This window comes from Narcine bancroftii, chromosome 4, assembly GCF_036971445.1.
Source record: "Narcine bancroftii isolate sNarBan1 chromosome 4, sNarBan1.hap1, whole genome shotgun sequence".
NCBI classification, from domain to species: Eukaryota; Metazoa; Chordata; class Chondrichthyes; order Torpediniformes; family Narcinidae; genus Narcine; species Narcine bancroftii.
This window is the reverse complement of record NC_091472.1, coordinates 205,262,586-205,279,272: the sequence shown is the minus strand read 5'-3', so window position 1 is coordinate 205,279,272 and position 16,687 is coordinate 205,262,586. Positions and strand designations below refer to the sequence as shown.

Genomic DNA, 16,687 nt, shown 5'->3' with positions numbered 1-16,687 from the left:
TTTTCCACAAGCTTGCCAGCTTGTCCTGTTCCAGTCCCAGCTGCTGCTGCTGAACTGAATTATCTCTCTCTCTCTTTCAGAGAAAAGTCTGTTTTACTCTCTCTGCTTTCAAAACAACATGACCCTCTTAGAACAGCAACATCCACTCAGACAGACTGCAGCTCTGAACCGAGTTCTTTCATTTGTTGCTTTTCAAAACTCCATTAGTGAAGTCTCTTGGGCACTCTCCAAAGCTTTTGCAAATGTATTCAGAGCCAAACTGTTGAACTTGAACAGAGCTCTAGTATTTTAAATGAGATCTGTTTTAAAGTGTTTGTATGCGACCGACACTTAAAAAAGCCTGCCACACTTCATCTCCCAAAATCATATCTATATACAATATAAAACACAACATATTCTGTCACAATATTGTTTTAGTTATGCAGAGGGGCAGATAGGCTGAGAGCAGAGGAGACTGAGGGAATCTGATGTAGGCATGTGAAATTTATGAATGATATGTACAGAGTAAATGGCAAGAAATAGTGCCCCACAACAGAAATGTCATAAACTAGTGGGCATCGGTTTATGGTGAGGTAAGAGGTTTAGAGGGGAATTGAGGAAGAATTCTTTTCACCCAGAGGGTAGTTCGTGGTTGGAGTTACTTGCCTGAGATGATGCTGTAAAGAAGCAACTTGTAAGAACTATCTGAGCAAGCACTCAAGTTCAAGATTCCTATACAGGTAGTCTCCGACTTATAACTATAATGGGGATTGGAGAAATGGTTGTAACTCAGGTTTGGTCATAAGGAGGGGAATGGGGACTTCAGGCTACCGACGGAGAACAGGGACTTCAGGCTGCCGTGAAGAGCAGGGACTTCAGGCTGGCGCCAGGAGCAGGGACCACTGTATACAGTACTTTTAATACATAATATGAACTTGTAGAGTAGTTTTAATAAGATTTTTTAGAATTTTGGTAATAAGTGCGGGTGGATGTAACTTGCGTAGGTCGGAAGTCGAGGACTACCTGTATGTCATGCATGCAAAAGTTGTTTTCCTTTATTTGCCCTGTAAAGGTATGCAAAGAGGCACTACTTGTCCAGTGCCTCGACAAGAGAGAGAGAGTTGCTTCAAAATTATTTAATGACCTTAGATCCTCCCTCACCTCCGATGTCACCACCTACTGTGCTCACAAAACCTCAGTAGCTGGAAGGCATGCTGACTGTTCAAATGATGAACCAGAGCTCGAGGATCCAAGTCTCTGTCTTCCTCCACTAGTTCTGAACTCCCAAAGTGATGAAGGCCCTTGTGGTGCTCAGTTGGCACCGATACCCTCTCTAATCCCTGTCCCGATACCTGGTTTCGAAAAGCCAGTCGTCAGTAGTCCATGGCTTGTTATGAGTCAAGCCCTCCACTGGTCTGCTGCTGTGGTCTCCTATCATGTTGTGTGCTGCCCCTGCTTCTCTTCTCTGTGGAGGGATGTTCTCCCATTCTGGTGTCTTCCACCAGTCCCCTGGAGTCTGCAGTCCTCTGGGTCTTGGCTGCAAAGCATGGACATTATAATATTATGAATGGACGTGTATGGTCTTTAATGTTTAAACCTGTATAGGGCTGTTGGGTGGGGGCAGTAGGACCCTATGCAGGAGGTTTGGAACACGCCTCTCCACCCCTCACTCCCCCAAGACTGCACCAGTGGCAATGCTGTCATAGCAGCGCCGCCATCTTGATGCCAAGCACAAAAGGCTACAAACCAAGCATTGGTAAATAGTGTAAGTAAACAAGGGTACGTTGTATTCATTATGGGCTTTTCCTGTTTTATACAAGTCACTGGCTCTGTGACTGAGGGCTTGGAATGTTTGCCGGCAGTTGGTTGAAAGGGCTTTCAGGATACTTGCCTTTATTGGCTGAATCAGAGAATACAAGAGCAATGATGTCACACCAAAACACAGTGTGAAAATAATGCGCAAGTGAGGCCACAGATAGAATTTTCAGTCCAGTTCTGGTCAACATACATGATGGCACCAGAGAGGATGCAGCTTTGGTACAAAGGAGACTGAAGTGAAATTCAATCAGTTAGATAAAACTTAGATTCCTAGACAGTAGGGCAGGAAGGCTTTTTTTCTTGTGCTTGAGGTTAACTGATAGAAGACTCAAGGGGAAATGAAAGAAAATAAACTTTGGGAAAAGAGTAATGGATATTTGGAACTCTGTCTCCAAGTGTGACAGAGCAGGACTTTTCATCATTTTAAGTTTCTGAATGAGTATTGTAGCCAACAAGACTTCAGATCTGGGAGGTGAGAGTAAAACACAAGACGTGCTGAAACAATTGTACTACATGCAAATCCATCAGTTGGTCCTTGTATATCCACCTTCCTCAAACTCACTAAACAACCATATAAGTATTACTTCAATCAATAACCCTAAATTATGAAGTACTTTCTCCCTTACAATCAATCCTTCACTAATTTCTCCCTATATTGCAAAAATGTTATGTTCAATTCGAAATGATTTCTTTCGTTTACTATCTTGCATGTGAAATGTATCCGAATGTGCAGACAGCTATTTAACAGTTGTTTTCAATGCATTTGTTCTCTTTCTTCAGGCGAAGTAAACATACTGTTGTGGCCTATAAGGATGCAATCTATGTGTTTGGAGGTGACAATGGGTATGTATTGCAATTAGCCCATTAAGGAATCAAAATAAATCAGTTAAGTTGCATCATAATTTGCACAGGAACAGTTCAACAACAAATTTCACAGTACCAACTCTACGACTGAAGCTGATCTTTCCTGTGTAAACCTATTACAGTGCAACCCACTGTAGAGCCACTGAGCAAGGTGGCATTCAATGCTGTGATAAGCCCTGGTTTTGATTTTGTCAGCAATTTCATGGAGAACTATCAATATTTGTGCCAACAAATATTGATAGTTTTTGGGACTTTGATGATCATAAAAGGCCCAGCCTTGCGAGTTGAGCTCTACCAGTGTTTTCTTTTTCTCTATACTCCACCACTGGAGCATGAACTTGCTGCATTTCCCCAGAACTTTCACATCAGAGTGTACTGCCTGATGCTGCAGTCTGGTGATAGATGGCGAATTGTTATCCATGGCCTTCCCATCCGTCATAAGTTTTTAGAGAAGTTTTATGGCCATGCCTTGCTCTTATTAGAGTGCCAAGGGCTTTATTGTCCTGTTTTGGGGTTGTTTGAGTCATCAGGACTGAGCATATAGATCAAGAGAAGTTAAGTTTTGGGAATGGTTCATTTTTGTCCCTACATTTTGCTCCTCACAATCCATTTAGGATCATAAACAGCTCTTTCAGGTGAGGCAAGAGTGATTTCTAATAAGTTCTCAATGCGCTTAAGTTTGCCTACCAAATGTCATTGCTGATTAATCCCTGAGCAATTAATATAATTTTCCAGGTTTTGTAGAGCACTTTCTTGTGATCTACGAGTGTTTTGTCCAAAAAACAAAAATATTGTGATCATCAATGATGAATGTTGTTCTGCAACACCTTGGGTGGATTATCTGCAGAACTAGAAACATGGTGAAACCATCGTAGTTTCAATTTAATCTTGAAATTTTAAGGACGTTCGGTGTGAGAAATGCGATGATTTTTCAGTTTAAGTGAATCGAATCAGAATTTGAGCGTGTCGTGAAATTCATTTTTTTGGCAGCATTAGAGGTGCAAAAATTACTATATATTATATTTTTTTAAATAAATAAATTAGTTCAAAAGAAGAAGGTGTGGTCGTGTGTGGTTCATTGTCCATTCAGAAATCTGATAGTGGAGGGGAAGAAGCTTTTTTTTACCATTGGGTGTTCTTCAGGCTCCTGTACCTCCTTCCTGATGGTAGCAATGAGAAGACATGGCCTGGGTGGTGAGGGCCTTGGTGATAGAACTGCCTTCTTGAGATTCCTCCTCTTGTTGATGACCTTAATGGAGTGAAGACTAATACCCATAATGATGCCGGCCTCTCTCGCAACCCTCTGTAGCCACTTCCTGGCCTGTGCATTGGCACTTCCATACCAGACAGAAATTCAACCAGTCCATGTTACACTAAGAGTCTAGTGACGTACCAAATCTCCTCAGACTTCTAATGTAATATAGCAACTGGCAAGCCTTCTTCGTGATGGCATCAACATGAAGGCCTAGGAATAGATCATTAAAGGTGTTGATACCCAGGAATTAGAAGTTTTTTTTTACCCTTCCACTGCTGCCCCCTCGAAGAGGACTGGCTTTTCAGTATACAGATAGACCCCGAATTATGATGTTCCAACTTACAATATTCCAAAGTAACGATGATCAGAATCTATTTTTTGTCAAGGTAAGTCGGGGTCGACCTCTATCAATGTGGTTGCCTTTCCTTCTCTGAAGAAAATGCTTCCATCCAAACAGCGCATGCAGATTGCTTCCCACCATCACCACCTTCCCAAACGTCATAATTTTGGTGCTCCTCTTGTAGTGGCATTAAGGAAACATGCTTTGTCGGACCCAACGCCGTATTTTTTTAAAGAAAAGGGTGATTTGGAATGCTTGCGCAAATTGCTGTCACTGGGGAGGGAGAGAGAGGGACGGAAATCTGCGCATGTGTTCCAAATCACAGCATAGGCTGTGATGTGACGCCGCTGCCCCTAGTTACCAGGCGCCATCTCGGGAGGCCGACGTCCCAGCAGGAGCTTCTCAGAGAACTACCTGTACAGGTAGACCCTGACTTAAGATAATTTCACCTTACAATGCGAGTCACGGAACCGAACCCCATCGTAAGTCAGGGTCTACCTGTACCGTGAGATTTACACAAAGGGAGTAGACTTCCACATATCCTATCCAGAGTATAATTTGTAAAAACAGTAAAAAAAAATTATGCAGCCTGGAATACAATAATTACTGGGTTATCATCAACTGCCTGATATCCAGTATGAATGTTAGTTGTTATTGTAGATAAAGCTTCCTGTCACTTTGTAAAGAATTACATGAATTAATGAGATACAAAGCTCCAATATTTACAACATGGGAGAAGCCAATTCTGGCCATTTAAACCCTTTCCGCCCAATTCCACCCAAATTTTTAACCTGCAACCCCTGGAGGAAACAGGAGCACCCAGAGGAAACTCACGCAGACACAGGGAGAACGAACAAACTCCTTACAGACGGCGCCAGATTTGAACGCAGATTACTGGCGCTATAATAGTGTTGTGCCAACTGCTATGCTAACCATGCCACACTGCACTGAGCTACAAGAAAATTGACATTGACATTCTATTGAAATCAAAGTGTTACTAACCTAAAATAGATTTGCAGTAGAGGAAGAGGTCATGAGCATAGTCTCTTGCATAATTAAGTATTAAAAATTTGAATAGCCCAAGGCCCCTAGATATTTTAGCATAATTTTGAAATACTGAACATGATTTGGTATCAAATTTTTTCCAATGAAATAAGCAAAAATACTAACTGAATGCGTTGTCAGACTGTTGCATAAATCATTGAAAGAATAAAGCATTGATTTCACTGCACCTGGGGTACAAATATTAATAAACCCTTCTAATGCGCAAAATAGGCTTAACATATATAGGGGCAATGCAGTGAAATCAAATTAATATTCCTTGTTGAATGATCCACTAACTTTTTTTTGTTGCAGAAAGAACATGTTAAATGACCTATTAAGATTTGATGTGAAGGACTGCTCTTGGTGCAGGTATGTGCAAGGAGAATATACGTTTTTCGAACAATTTGAATGACAAAGTAAAGCTGACGGTGCTTTTGGTAGACATAAAGAAACAAATTCTGGCCTAGGTCTTGATTGATTCCAAGTGGTGGCTAATGAGTTGGCAGAGAAATTGGTCTTGGTTACTAGCAAGACTAAAGGTTCCACTGTGATTTGTGATTTTTTAAAAAAGAATAAGCGTAATAATACACTAGGAGGGATTTTGTACACTGTGATCCACTAATTAAATTATCACACTTCTATGTTTAGGTGCTGACGACATCTTAGTCGCTTGCTTGCCAACTTACTTTTTTTCATTAAGTCACATGATTAACACTTTGTTCCACATTAAAAGCATGACCATTTCCTCAATGTCTTTTCACAAAGAACTTTTTAAAAATATTGTGGACTAAAGTTTGTCAGGCAGCTTTGGAAAATTTAAAGGAGATGCTATGCCATTGCCCTGTGTTAAAATCTCCTGATTTTGACAAACCATTTTCTTTAGCAGTGGATGCCAGTGAGGGAGCCGCAGGTGTTATTTGCAATGTTATTGCAAAAACATAGTAAAATTGACCATCCAGTTGCCTACTTTTCAAAAAAATTCAATGTTCATGAAAGGAACTGTTCCACTATTGAGAAAGAACTGTTATCTGTAATATTTGCTCTGCAGAATTTTGATGTGTATCTCAGAACTCTCATAAACCAATTGTGATATTTACTGACCACAATCCTCTAGTGTTTCCGATGTAATATTTTCATCAGTTGAGACCTGTGTTCAGTTTGTTGGCCATAATTTGCCTTAATTGTTCATCTAGTGAACAAAATTTTACTGATGGAGTGGTTTGAACCTTTATTGACTTATGGCGCATCTCTGGAAATATTTGGGTATCTTGTTTCATGTGATTGACATTCTACTCCAGTTGTTCCCTTTTACTGTTTGATTAATTATTGGTGACTACATTTGTAGAGTACTAGTGTGTCTACAACTTTTACTCTGTGGTGTATAATGCAATAGATTGGATGCATCCAGATCACTCTTTTATGGGAGAGTGGCAAATACAATAATTTTTCTTTACTTTCTTGAATAGGGCTTTCACCACAGGAAGTCCACCTGCACCCAGATACCATCACTCAGCTGTTGTGTATGGAAGCAGCATGTTTGTGTTTGGTAAGTCAAAATGGTCAGAGTTCTGAGGATGCATTTATGGATTTCAGCTTTTGTTTATATTCAATTATAAGACTCTATCTGGTAACTATTTGAAAGCTAGGGAATATGATTAAATTTGTATCATATTGTGCTTATTTGTAAATACCTTTCCCATTCTTACCCCCCCCCCACCCTATGTTAGAGAATGGAGCGTTTTGAGCAATTGATGGAAATGAAAAACAATAGATGTGATGGCGGCACCGTTAGCATAGGGGGTTAGCACAGTGCTGTTACAGCTCCAGTAACCCGCATTCAAATTCATCTGTAAGGAGTTTGTACATTCTCCCATGTCTGAGTGGGTTTCCTCCAGGTGCTCCAGTTTCCACCCACACTTCAAAAACGTACGGGGATTGTAGGTTAATTGATGTACTTGGGGGACACAGGCTTGTAGGCTGGAAGCACCTGTACGTCTAAACAGTTATCAAGCTTTTCTTTCTTTTTCAATATTTTTATGGGATTTTACAGATATAGTGCATAAGTAAAAGCCATTAATCAAAGGTAGTATATAAAAAGGAATATACAGAGAAAAAGACAATTACATAAGAAACTCAATGTCATGACAGACATAGGAAAAAAAGTGTCAAGCAATTACAACATATAGAAACATAGAAGATAGGAGCAGGAGTAGGTCATTCGACCCTTCGAGCCTGCTCCGCCATTCAACGATATCATAGCTGATCTTAAAGTTCAGTACCCCGTCCCCGCCTTCTCTCCGTAACCTTTAATACCCTCATACTGAAGAAATATATCTAATTCCCTCTTAAATATATTTAATGAACCTGCCTCTACTGCCCTCTGTGGCAATGAATTCCACAGATTCACCACCCTCTGGGTAAAGAAATTCCTCCTCATCTCGGTCCTAAATGGTTTGCCTATTATCCTCAGACCATGGCCCCGGGTTCTGGATTTTCCCATCATTGGAAACATCCCATCTGCATCCATTCTGTCCAGTCCTGTCAGAATTTTATATGTCTCTATGAGATCCCCTCTCAATCTTCTAAACTCCAGGGAGTACAATCCCAATTTGCGCAATCTTTCCTCATAAGTCATTCCTGCCATTCCAGGTATCAGCCTGGTGAATCGCCTCTGCACTCCCTCCATTGCAAGAACATCCTTCCTTAGATAAGGTGACCAAAACTGCACACAATACTCCAGGTGGGGTCTCACCAAGGCCCTGTACAGCTGCAGTAAGGTATCCTTGTTCCTATACTCAAACCCTCTTGATATGAAGGCCAACATACCATTTGCCTTTTTAACCGCCTGCTGTACCTGCATGCTTTCCTTCAGAGACTGATGTACAAGTACCCCTAGGTCTTTCTGCACTTCCCTATCTCTTAATCTATTGCCATTCAAATAGTAATCTGCCCTCCGGTTTGTATTACCAAAGTGGATAACCTCACATTTATCCACATTGTAGTGCATTTGTCATGTATCTGCCCAGTCCCTCAATTTATCCAAATCACACTGGAGCTTCCTGACCCCCTCTTCCGTGCACACAACCCCTCCTAGCTTAGTGTCATCTGCAAATTTGGAGATATTACATCCAATCCCCTCATCCAGATCATTAATGTAAATTGTGAACAGCTGGGGTCCCAGTACAGATCCCTGTGGTACCCCACTGGTCACCGCCTGCCACTCAGAAAACGAGCCATTTATCCCAACTCTCTGTCTTCTACCTGCCAGCCAGTTCTCAATCCACATCAATACTTTGCCCCCAATCCCATGAGCCTTGATTTTGGAAGCCAGTCGTTTATGCGGGACCTTATCGAAGGCCTTTTGGAAGTCCAGGTACACCACATCCACTGGCTCTCCCCATCTATTTTACCTGTCATATGGCTAATTTTAAAAAAATAACTATTATACTATACTACAAATTCTAACCCCTTCTCTTCTGAAGTTATCTGGTAAGTACATACAATTTCACTGGCATTTTTTGAAAAGTCACAAACTCACAAAGCAAGATCCAAGTAATCTAAGCTTTTCTACACCAAAAGCACTATAGTTGGACTTCAACCCATATTGATCTCTTCCCACAGGGTACTGTGTTTTTTTTAAACCTCTATTTTCCTGTACAAATGAATGCAGACAAAATCAGGATTTTCTGTTCTGATTCTGAACTACAGAAAGATTGCATAAATATAATCCTTCAGCAGTCCTAACCTTGGTCATAACTTGACCTAAACAATTATAGTAAAATCAAAGAATTAAGGAATATAGTCAAAATATGGATCTACAATCTGATTTTTTTCCAAATTGTTTCTAGGTCATTGGGACTGGATTTTTAGATGGCAGCAGTGAATTGTAAAGAACAAGGCATTAGACAAACAACAGGTGTTAGTTTTTTATTGAGTTTGGGATTTGCCCTGTAACTTGGATAAGAGCTAAAGGAAGCAGTTTCAGATTTTGTCTTATGCACCCGAATTAACAGGTCACAGACTATGGGCTGTGTTTAGTAAATGGGCTCCCGAAGGGTCTCGGGCACTGAAAGTTTCTGTGATCGTGTCAGAGACCTGGAGCTCAGATTGCCGATGAATCAAACAGGAGTCTGTGTGGTTGCAAAGGCTGCGAAAGCGCTGGAGGTGAATCCATGGGTGCTGTGACTCTGAAGGGACTCTCTTTTGCCTCTCCTTTCTTGCTGCAAGGGGCACCGGCTAACACTAATGGCAACTCTTTGTCTGCCTAACTATATGCAGAAAGAAATTTCACGTAATATTACAGGTTCTGTGCTATTACATGACAATAAAGGAATCTTGAATCTGCAGAATGTTATAGTTGCTAAATGAGAACTGACAGCAGAGTGCATGAAATCTTGCCTTCATCTGGCAATTTCCTGAGGTAGCAGTTTTTAACAGCAGGACAATGGCTTGTGCCCTTGTGCATGAATAATAATGACATGGTTGATTTATTACTTTTACTCCTCATGGGGAAGTGTGATCTGTAGAGAATTCCTGTAAATTAACAGTAGGCTTTGCAAAATGTAGAAATAACCTAGCAAGAAAAATCCAAACTTGTGTTATTTCAGTGATTATAATTAGTCAAGTATATGTTTTATTAAAGAATTTGTACTTTTAATTTGTTTCTTATGATATCTCAGTCAATTTGAGCATCACCACAAAAGGGTAAGGAGCATCTTGATTTTTTTCATTTCATCCGACAAGGCAGCACTCCCACCACACCAGAATATCAGCCATGTGCTCTCATCATAGAACCATGGAACATTACAGCATAGAAACAGGTCCTTCATCCTTCAATTCTATGCCATACTTTTATTCTGCCTAGTTGCACTGACCTGCACCCTTCCATACCCCTCCCATCCATGTACCTGTCCAAATTCTTAAATGTTAAAATTGAGCCCACATTTACCACTTCAGCTGGCAGCTTTTCCACACTCCCACCACTCTCTGTGTGAAGAGGTTCCCCCCTAAACCAGTGGTTCTCAACCTTTCTCTTTGCTCTCACATATGACTTTAGGTAATCCCTATGCCATTGGAGCTCTGTGATTAGTAAGGGATCGCTTAAGGTGGGATGTGGGTGTAAAGAAAAAGTTTGAAACCCACTGTTTTAATCGTACCTAATTGACTCGTTATGATCCCTCTGCAAGCTTTGAAAACCTTCCTGGCTGTCCACAATGCCTCCAATCTTAATGTAATCTGCAAACTTGCTGACCCACTTTATCAGATTATCATTACTATAGATGACAAACAACAATGGTCCCCCAGCACCGATCCCTGAGGCACAGCACTAGTCACAGGTTTCCAGTCTGAGAAGCAATCATCCACCACCAAAGTCTGGGTTCTCCCGCATAGCCAGTGTCGAATCCAATTTACCACTTCACCATGAATACTGAGCATCTGAACTTTATTGACTAACTTCCCTTGTGGGACCTTGTCAAAGGCATTACTAAAGTCTATACAGAGAGCATCCACAGACTTTCCTTCATCAACTTTCCTGGTAACCTCGAAACACTCGATAAGATTGATTAAACACAACCGACCACACACAAAGCCGTGATGACTGTCCTCAAGTTGGTCCTGGCTCATAATCGTCTTACTTGGCTGAGTGTTATTCCTATTTCACAAATGGTTAACTTTGGCAATTCATTGAAGCACACTTCAAGTGTAGTCCAAAGCAGGAGGCAATATTCTTACAACCTGGGTTGTGAAGCCTTCTTTGTTGATCAGTGAGTTTCAGTTATCTTGCCTTTTTGTAGGTGGCTACACTGGAGACATTTATTCCAACTCCAACCTGCAGAACAAGAATGACCTGTTTGAATACAAGTTTGCCACAGGCCAGTGGACAGAATGGAAGGTAGAGGGCAGGTGAGCATTGTCCATTATTGTTTAGTTTGACCAATTGAAAGTGGAATATTTGGTACCATACTTTGTCTGTCTCGAAGTGCATGGTGAATTTATGTGATAATCCGCAAATTTCCTCTCCACGTTTTGTTCTCAGGTATATATTGAAACCCAGCATCAATTAACATTTTGACATAATGTTGAAATTTGACTTTATTGTCATTTGTCCAACAAATGTACAGTGAGAAAGTTCCTTTTGCAAGCAATCCAGCTACTCAGCCCATATAGAGTGCAGAATTACAGAGAGAGAGGTCAATTAGTACAGGTAGCAACAAAGGTGACATTTTATTTGTGTGGAGTTTCGTCATGGTATTGATAATGGCAGGAAAAAACTCCTTGAATCTGATAGTGTGTGATCTCTCCTTGTGAATCACCTTCCTGATGGGAGGAGAGTGTGTGTGGGAAAGGATGAGTTTTTTAATATGTTGTTAATCAAGAATCTTTCCCACTTCTCCCAGTCTGCAATCTCTGCTGCTTTCAACTCCACAACCATGTAGTTTCATAGTCACGTGTCCTTCTCAGCAACTTGCTTCCGCTGCCATCTTGTGCTTTGTGGCCACCAGCTCCAGTTCCAGGTTTCCCTATGTTGCCCCCACAAGGATCAATGGTGCTCATGTTGTGGCCTTCTCTATGTCGGAGAGACTGGACACAGACTGGGAGATTGCTTTGCTGAGCACCTTCGTTATGTCCTCAGCAAAGACAGGGATCTCCCAGGTGTCAATTTTGCACCTCACTCCCACCCATGCCAACATGCCTGTCCATGGTCTCGTGCACTGCCAATCCATGGCCAGCTTGTAAAAGCATGACAGCACCTCTTCTTCCTTAGGGGTTTGTGTAGGTTTGGTAGGACATTGGAAATCCTGGCAAATTTTGACAGATGTGTGGTGGAAAGTGAGCTAACCAGCTGTTGTGTGGGAAGGGAAATGTTTAGTGGGTTCAAACAGCAACACATCTGGACACAGACTGAACACAGTAAGGGTCTTTATTAAAACACATGCAAGGAGAATGCAACAGGGATAACACACTAGTACTCTGAATCACATACACAATATAATCAGTCACATCGGACTTGGCGCTACCCTTACTAGCAATTGCTTACGCTCACACATACACGGTACAACCCAGTCAATGCGATATCGTAGCAAGCGTGCATCCAGGTCGTACCGGTAATTCTTGGAAGAGCATCCCATTGCTGGATTGTGGACTGTTGGCCATCTCATGCCAGGATGCCATCCTTACTACATTCCCATTGACTGCTTGGACCAGTACTGTCTGAACTCGGTGCACCACATTGCCAAGGCATGCTCCCGTTGAGGATTCACTGGGATAGAGTCACGGCTGTTTGTGTATGGAAATTGTATGGAAGGCAAAAAGAGACCAGTTTCTGATACACTCACCCTAGCTAAGGATTATTGGAAGGGATGTGGTTATGTGGTGAAGGAAGTGGAAGATCTACATCGTGACCAAAACATTTTGATACTAGTCCCTCTATCTTATTTTTGTATTCTGTCTCGTCAATTGTTTGATATCTGGCCATCAACCTGGTGCCATCTGCGAATTTATGGAGGGAGTTGGAATGGCATTTGGCTGCGCACTTGTGGGTGTTCAGGGAGTACAGTGGAGAGCTGAGAACGCAGCCCTGCAGGGCCCCAGTGCGGAGGGTGATTGTGAAGAAGGTGCTGCCCCAATCCTCACTGATCGCAGGCAGCAGGTCAGAAAGTCGTGGATGCAGCTGCAGAGGGAGTTGCTCAGGCCAAGGTCATGGTGATATTTGGGGATGAAATGATATGGCACTACATTGTTGATGGCAGAGCTGTCGTCAATAAATAGCAATCTGTTCTTGTTGTTAGGTCTTCTTGGGCTGAGGATAGGGACAGGGAGATGGCATCTGCCATGGACCTGTGGCAGTGGTAGGTGAATTGGAGTGGGTGAAGGATTGCTAGGAAGCTGGAGTTGACAAGAGACATGATCAACCACTTGAAACCCTTCATGATGGTGGGCGTTAGAACCACCCGCATATTGTACCAGTCATTTGGGCCTGTTACAAATTGCTTCTTCAGCTTCAGGATAATAGTGGTCTGCCAGAGCAGAGAGAGAGATTGAAGAGGTCTGTGAATACTTCTGCCAGCTGTTCTGTACAGGCTCAACTGACACATCCAGGGACTCTGTCTGGACATGTTGTTTTGTGCGGGTTTGCTCTCAGCAAGGCCGATCTGACATTGCGGTGGTGACTGTGGGTAGTGGTATGTGCCACTGGCTCACTCGCCTCCAGTTTGAAGTAAGCACAGACCACACCATACTCCTCCAGATGGATGTTCTTTTGCATGTTATCCTGTTCATTTTCATTTCATACCCCATGATGCTCTGCCACAAGCCCCTCGTGTCCCTGAGGTGTATCTGCGGCTCTAGTTAAGCAGCTCTGGCTTTGCGGAGATCATACCTGGATTTCTTGTGCAGGGTTGGATTGCCTGCTTTGAACCCCTCAGACCTGGCCTTCAATAGTGAGGGGACTTCACAGTTCAGCCATGTGATGGGATCACACGAAGTGTTCGCTTTGGCAAATGGTCCTCCATACACTTGTTGATAAAATGTTGTGATAGTGGTGTTTTATTCATTGCGGTCAGTTGCTGCCAAGCCAAATTTTGCAGATGATTTGTTTCATTGGCAAGTATTTTTTTTTAAAAAGCATTGCTCTTGTATAAGTGAGATTTTTAATTTGTTTGATTAAGTACAGTACAACTCCAATTATCTGAAATGGACGGACCGCGCCCATTTTGCTTTAACATTTTTTTCGGAGAATGGTCGTTTTGTAAAAAACAGCCCAGTAGCAACAGCAAATCACTTGTAACAGTGGTTAAACAACAACAAAATAAGGCTTTTTAAGTATTAAAATAATGTTTAATTCTCACAAAAAAAAAATGCTGGCCACTGCCGATTCCCGACACCTCCCCACTGGGGGCCCGAGGTCTGCTGCTACCACCGCCAAGAGTCTGAGGTTCACTGGTGCCATGGGCCTGACATCCCTGGTCAGTTAGGTGCCAAAATTTTTTTGGATAAATGAGGATATCCTCGTTTAATTTTTTTTAAAAATTCAGATAACTGAGGATTTTGGAGAATCCGATTTTGGATTTATACCCAACTATATGCATGTTTGCAGGCAAACCTGTGGCACATCCTGTCTCCCAACACAAAGGCTACTTTACAATATCCAGAAGTAGAGAAGGATCAGGAATTGGCGTTTGATTAATTCTTTGCATCCTTTCCTCAGTCTCTACTGTTAAAATTGGAGATGGTGTGCACAGAATATAAACCAAAACTTTTATATTTATTTCTGGATTTTTATCCAGTAAATGTGAATTGCTTTGTGGTTCAGGCGGACGTTGCTCTGCATTGAATAGATGGGTGAAAATTCAAAACAGAGTAATGCAATCCTTGGCCATGCTTATGTTTTTTTTTCACGTCGTTGTGCTTTAAAACTCGTGATCCTCTACTTTTATTCGAATCCTAGCCTATAGCCGACTCTTGAGTCACTGCCCTCACATTGAAATCATCTGAACTCCTTAACCAGTTAAATGGTCCACTAATAGTTTCTCGTATTCTTTATATTCTTATGAAGATAGATAATGACCAGTTTATAATATAAAATGTTTAGCTGCAAAACTTAATTTGTGTTGCAGGTTGCCAGTTGCAAGGTCAGCTCATGGAGCCACTGTTTACAGTGATAAGCTCTGGATCTTTGCAGGCTATGATGGCAATGCAAGGTAAGGTGAATATTTAATGAAAGCATTTTATGAGATTGCTGAGCACTCGAATATTAAATGTCAACGTATTCTTGCCAGCTGTTGCGTTAGAATTAATTAAAATAGTATGCAGGATCCTGTGATGGCATACTCATCAACGTATGTGAACAATAATTTAATTTAATAATATGATGGCCTTTAATTTTAGACCAAGTGTGCTTTGCAGATCTGAAAGAAAGCTGCAACCTAGTAAAATCTCCGCTCCATGAATTTGCGTGTTTCTGAATTTTGCATATTACTTGGGATGGATAGTCTCTGGTTGTTAGGCCAAAAAAACCTAAGAAATAAAAATGGATGTTTTAACCTGAAAGGGTTTGAATGAAAACGTACCTTTTTAAAAATAGCTGATTTCAGGTCCAGCTGGGAAAAGCACAATTTGGGTGATATCAGGAAGCCCTACTCACAAACACTGATTAATAACCTAAATGCTATTTGAAGAAGAATGGAATTGCACAGAGAACTCAGAAGTGATCCAGGCAGTTGAGCAACAACACCACTTTTGCAGATTAATCTGTGAGATTGAAACCTGCCTCGTTAACAGTTCTGGTCACTCCACCACAGGGAAGAGGTTATGTTGGAGAGGAGGTGCAGGAGACTGTCAGAATGGAAAATTATTAACCGCAAAATGTATTGGATAGGCTGGAATTTTCTCTGGAAGGAGGAGGTTGAGGGGATATTTAAGTGAGGTTTATAAAATTTATGCAATTCTGGGAAAGACAAAGAGGGAGGGACTGACTGATCAAAAACCATTGAGGATATAGTTCATCTATTTTTTTCCTCGTATGTCAAATAAATCTTTCCAATATCTGTACTTTTATTTTGTATCAATGATTAGAACTAGTACAGCAATTAAACCTGTAAAATGACCATGATTATTGCTTGACAAATTTGCACTATATTTCTCTTGTGGGAGAAGGGAAGACTTCACACTTCAAGTTAATGATCTTTCATAGGCAGTTCCTCCCATTTTGCTTTGAAGTTTGCAACATTTTTCTTGATTTTTTTTTCCCATTTTAAATGTCCCTTTTTTTGTAGTTTTGTATCAATAGCATTAATTCATGGAGTTGTACAAAACGGAAACAGGCTCTCTGGCCCAACACGTCCTTGCTGACCAAGATGCCTGTGTGCACTAATCCATTTTGTCTGTGTTTGCTCCATATCCATTTAAATCTTTTCTATCCATATACCTATCTAAATATCTTTGGGATGTTTTACCTGCCTCTTCCATCTCCCCTGCCAGCTCTATACCGAGCACCCTCTATGATAAAGAATTGTCCATCGGTTCTCCTTTACATTTTTTCCCTCTCCTCTAGTTTTAGTCTCCTCAACCCTGGGAAAAAGACTGCGACTCTCTACCTGCTTATACCCCTCACAAATTTATGCAGCTCCATAAGGTCATCGTTCATTTACCTCTGTTGCAGGAGAGAACCTAATTTCCTTGCAAAGATTTACAAGAAAATTTGCTTTTTGAATTGGTATTGTGTAAAATTTTTATTCACTTTCAGGATGTGGATATCATTTGCATTACTAATACTTGGGCCATTGAAGTGGTGATAAACTGCCTTTTTAAACTTCTTTTTATGAAGGTCCTCCCTCTGTGCTGTTGGATGAGAAACACCATGATTTAGATTAGGGCTCTCCAAAGTG

General features: G+C 41.3%; 1 protein-coding gene across 2 annotated transcripts in view; it reads left to right on the top strand.

The window, feature by feature from the left end:
• Positions 1–16,687, top strand: part of lztr1 (leucine zipper like post translational regulator 1) — an 87,470-nt gene that overhangs the window by 12,757 nt on the left and 58,026 nt on the right. For both annotated transcript variants that reach the window (XM_069933735.1, XM_069933734.1), the window contains exons 2-6: positions 2,578–2,640; positions 5,613–5,669; positions 6,767–6,846; positions 11,096–11,204; positions 14,918–15,001. In XM_069933735.1, coding sequence (XP_069789836.1) covers positions 2,578–2,640; positions 5,613–5,669; positions 6,767–6,846; positions 11,096–11,204; positions 14,918–15,001 — 393 coding nt within the window. The remainder of the gene's footprint in view (positions 1–2,577; positions 2,641–5,612; positions 5,670–6,766; positions 6,847–11,095; positions 11,205–14,917; positions 15,002–16,687) is intronic.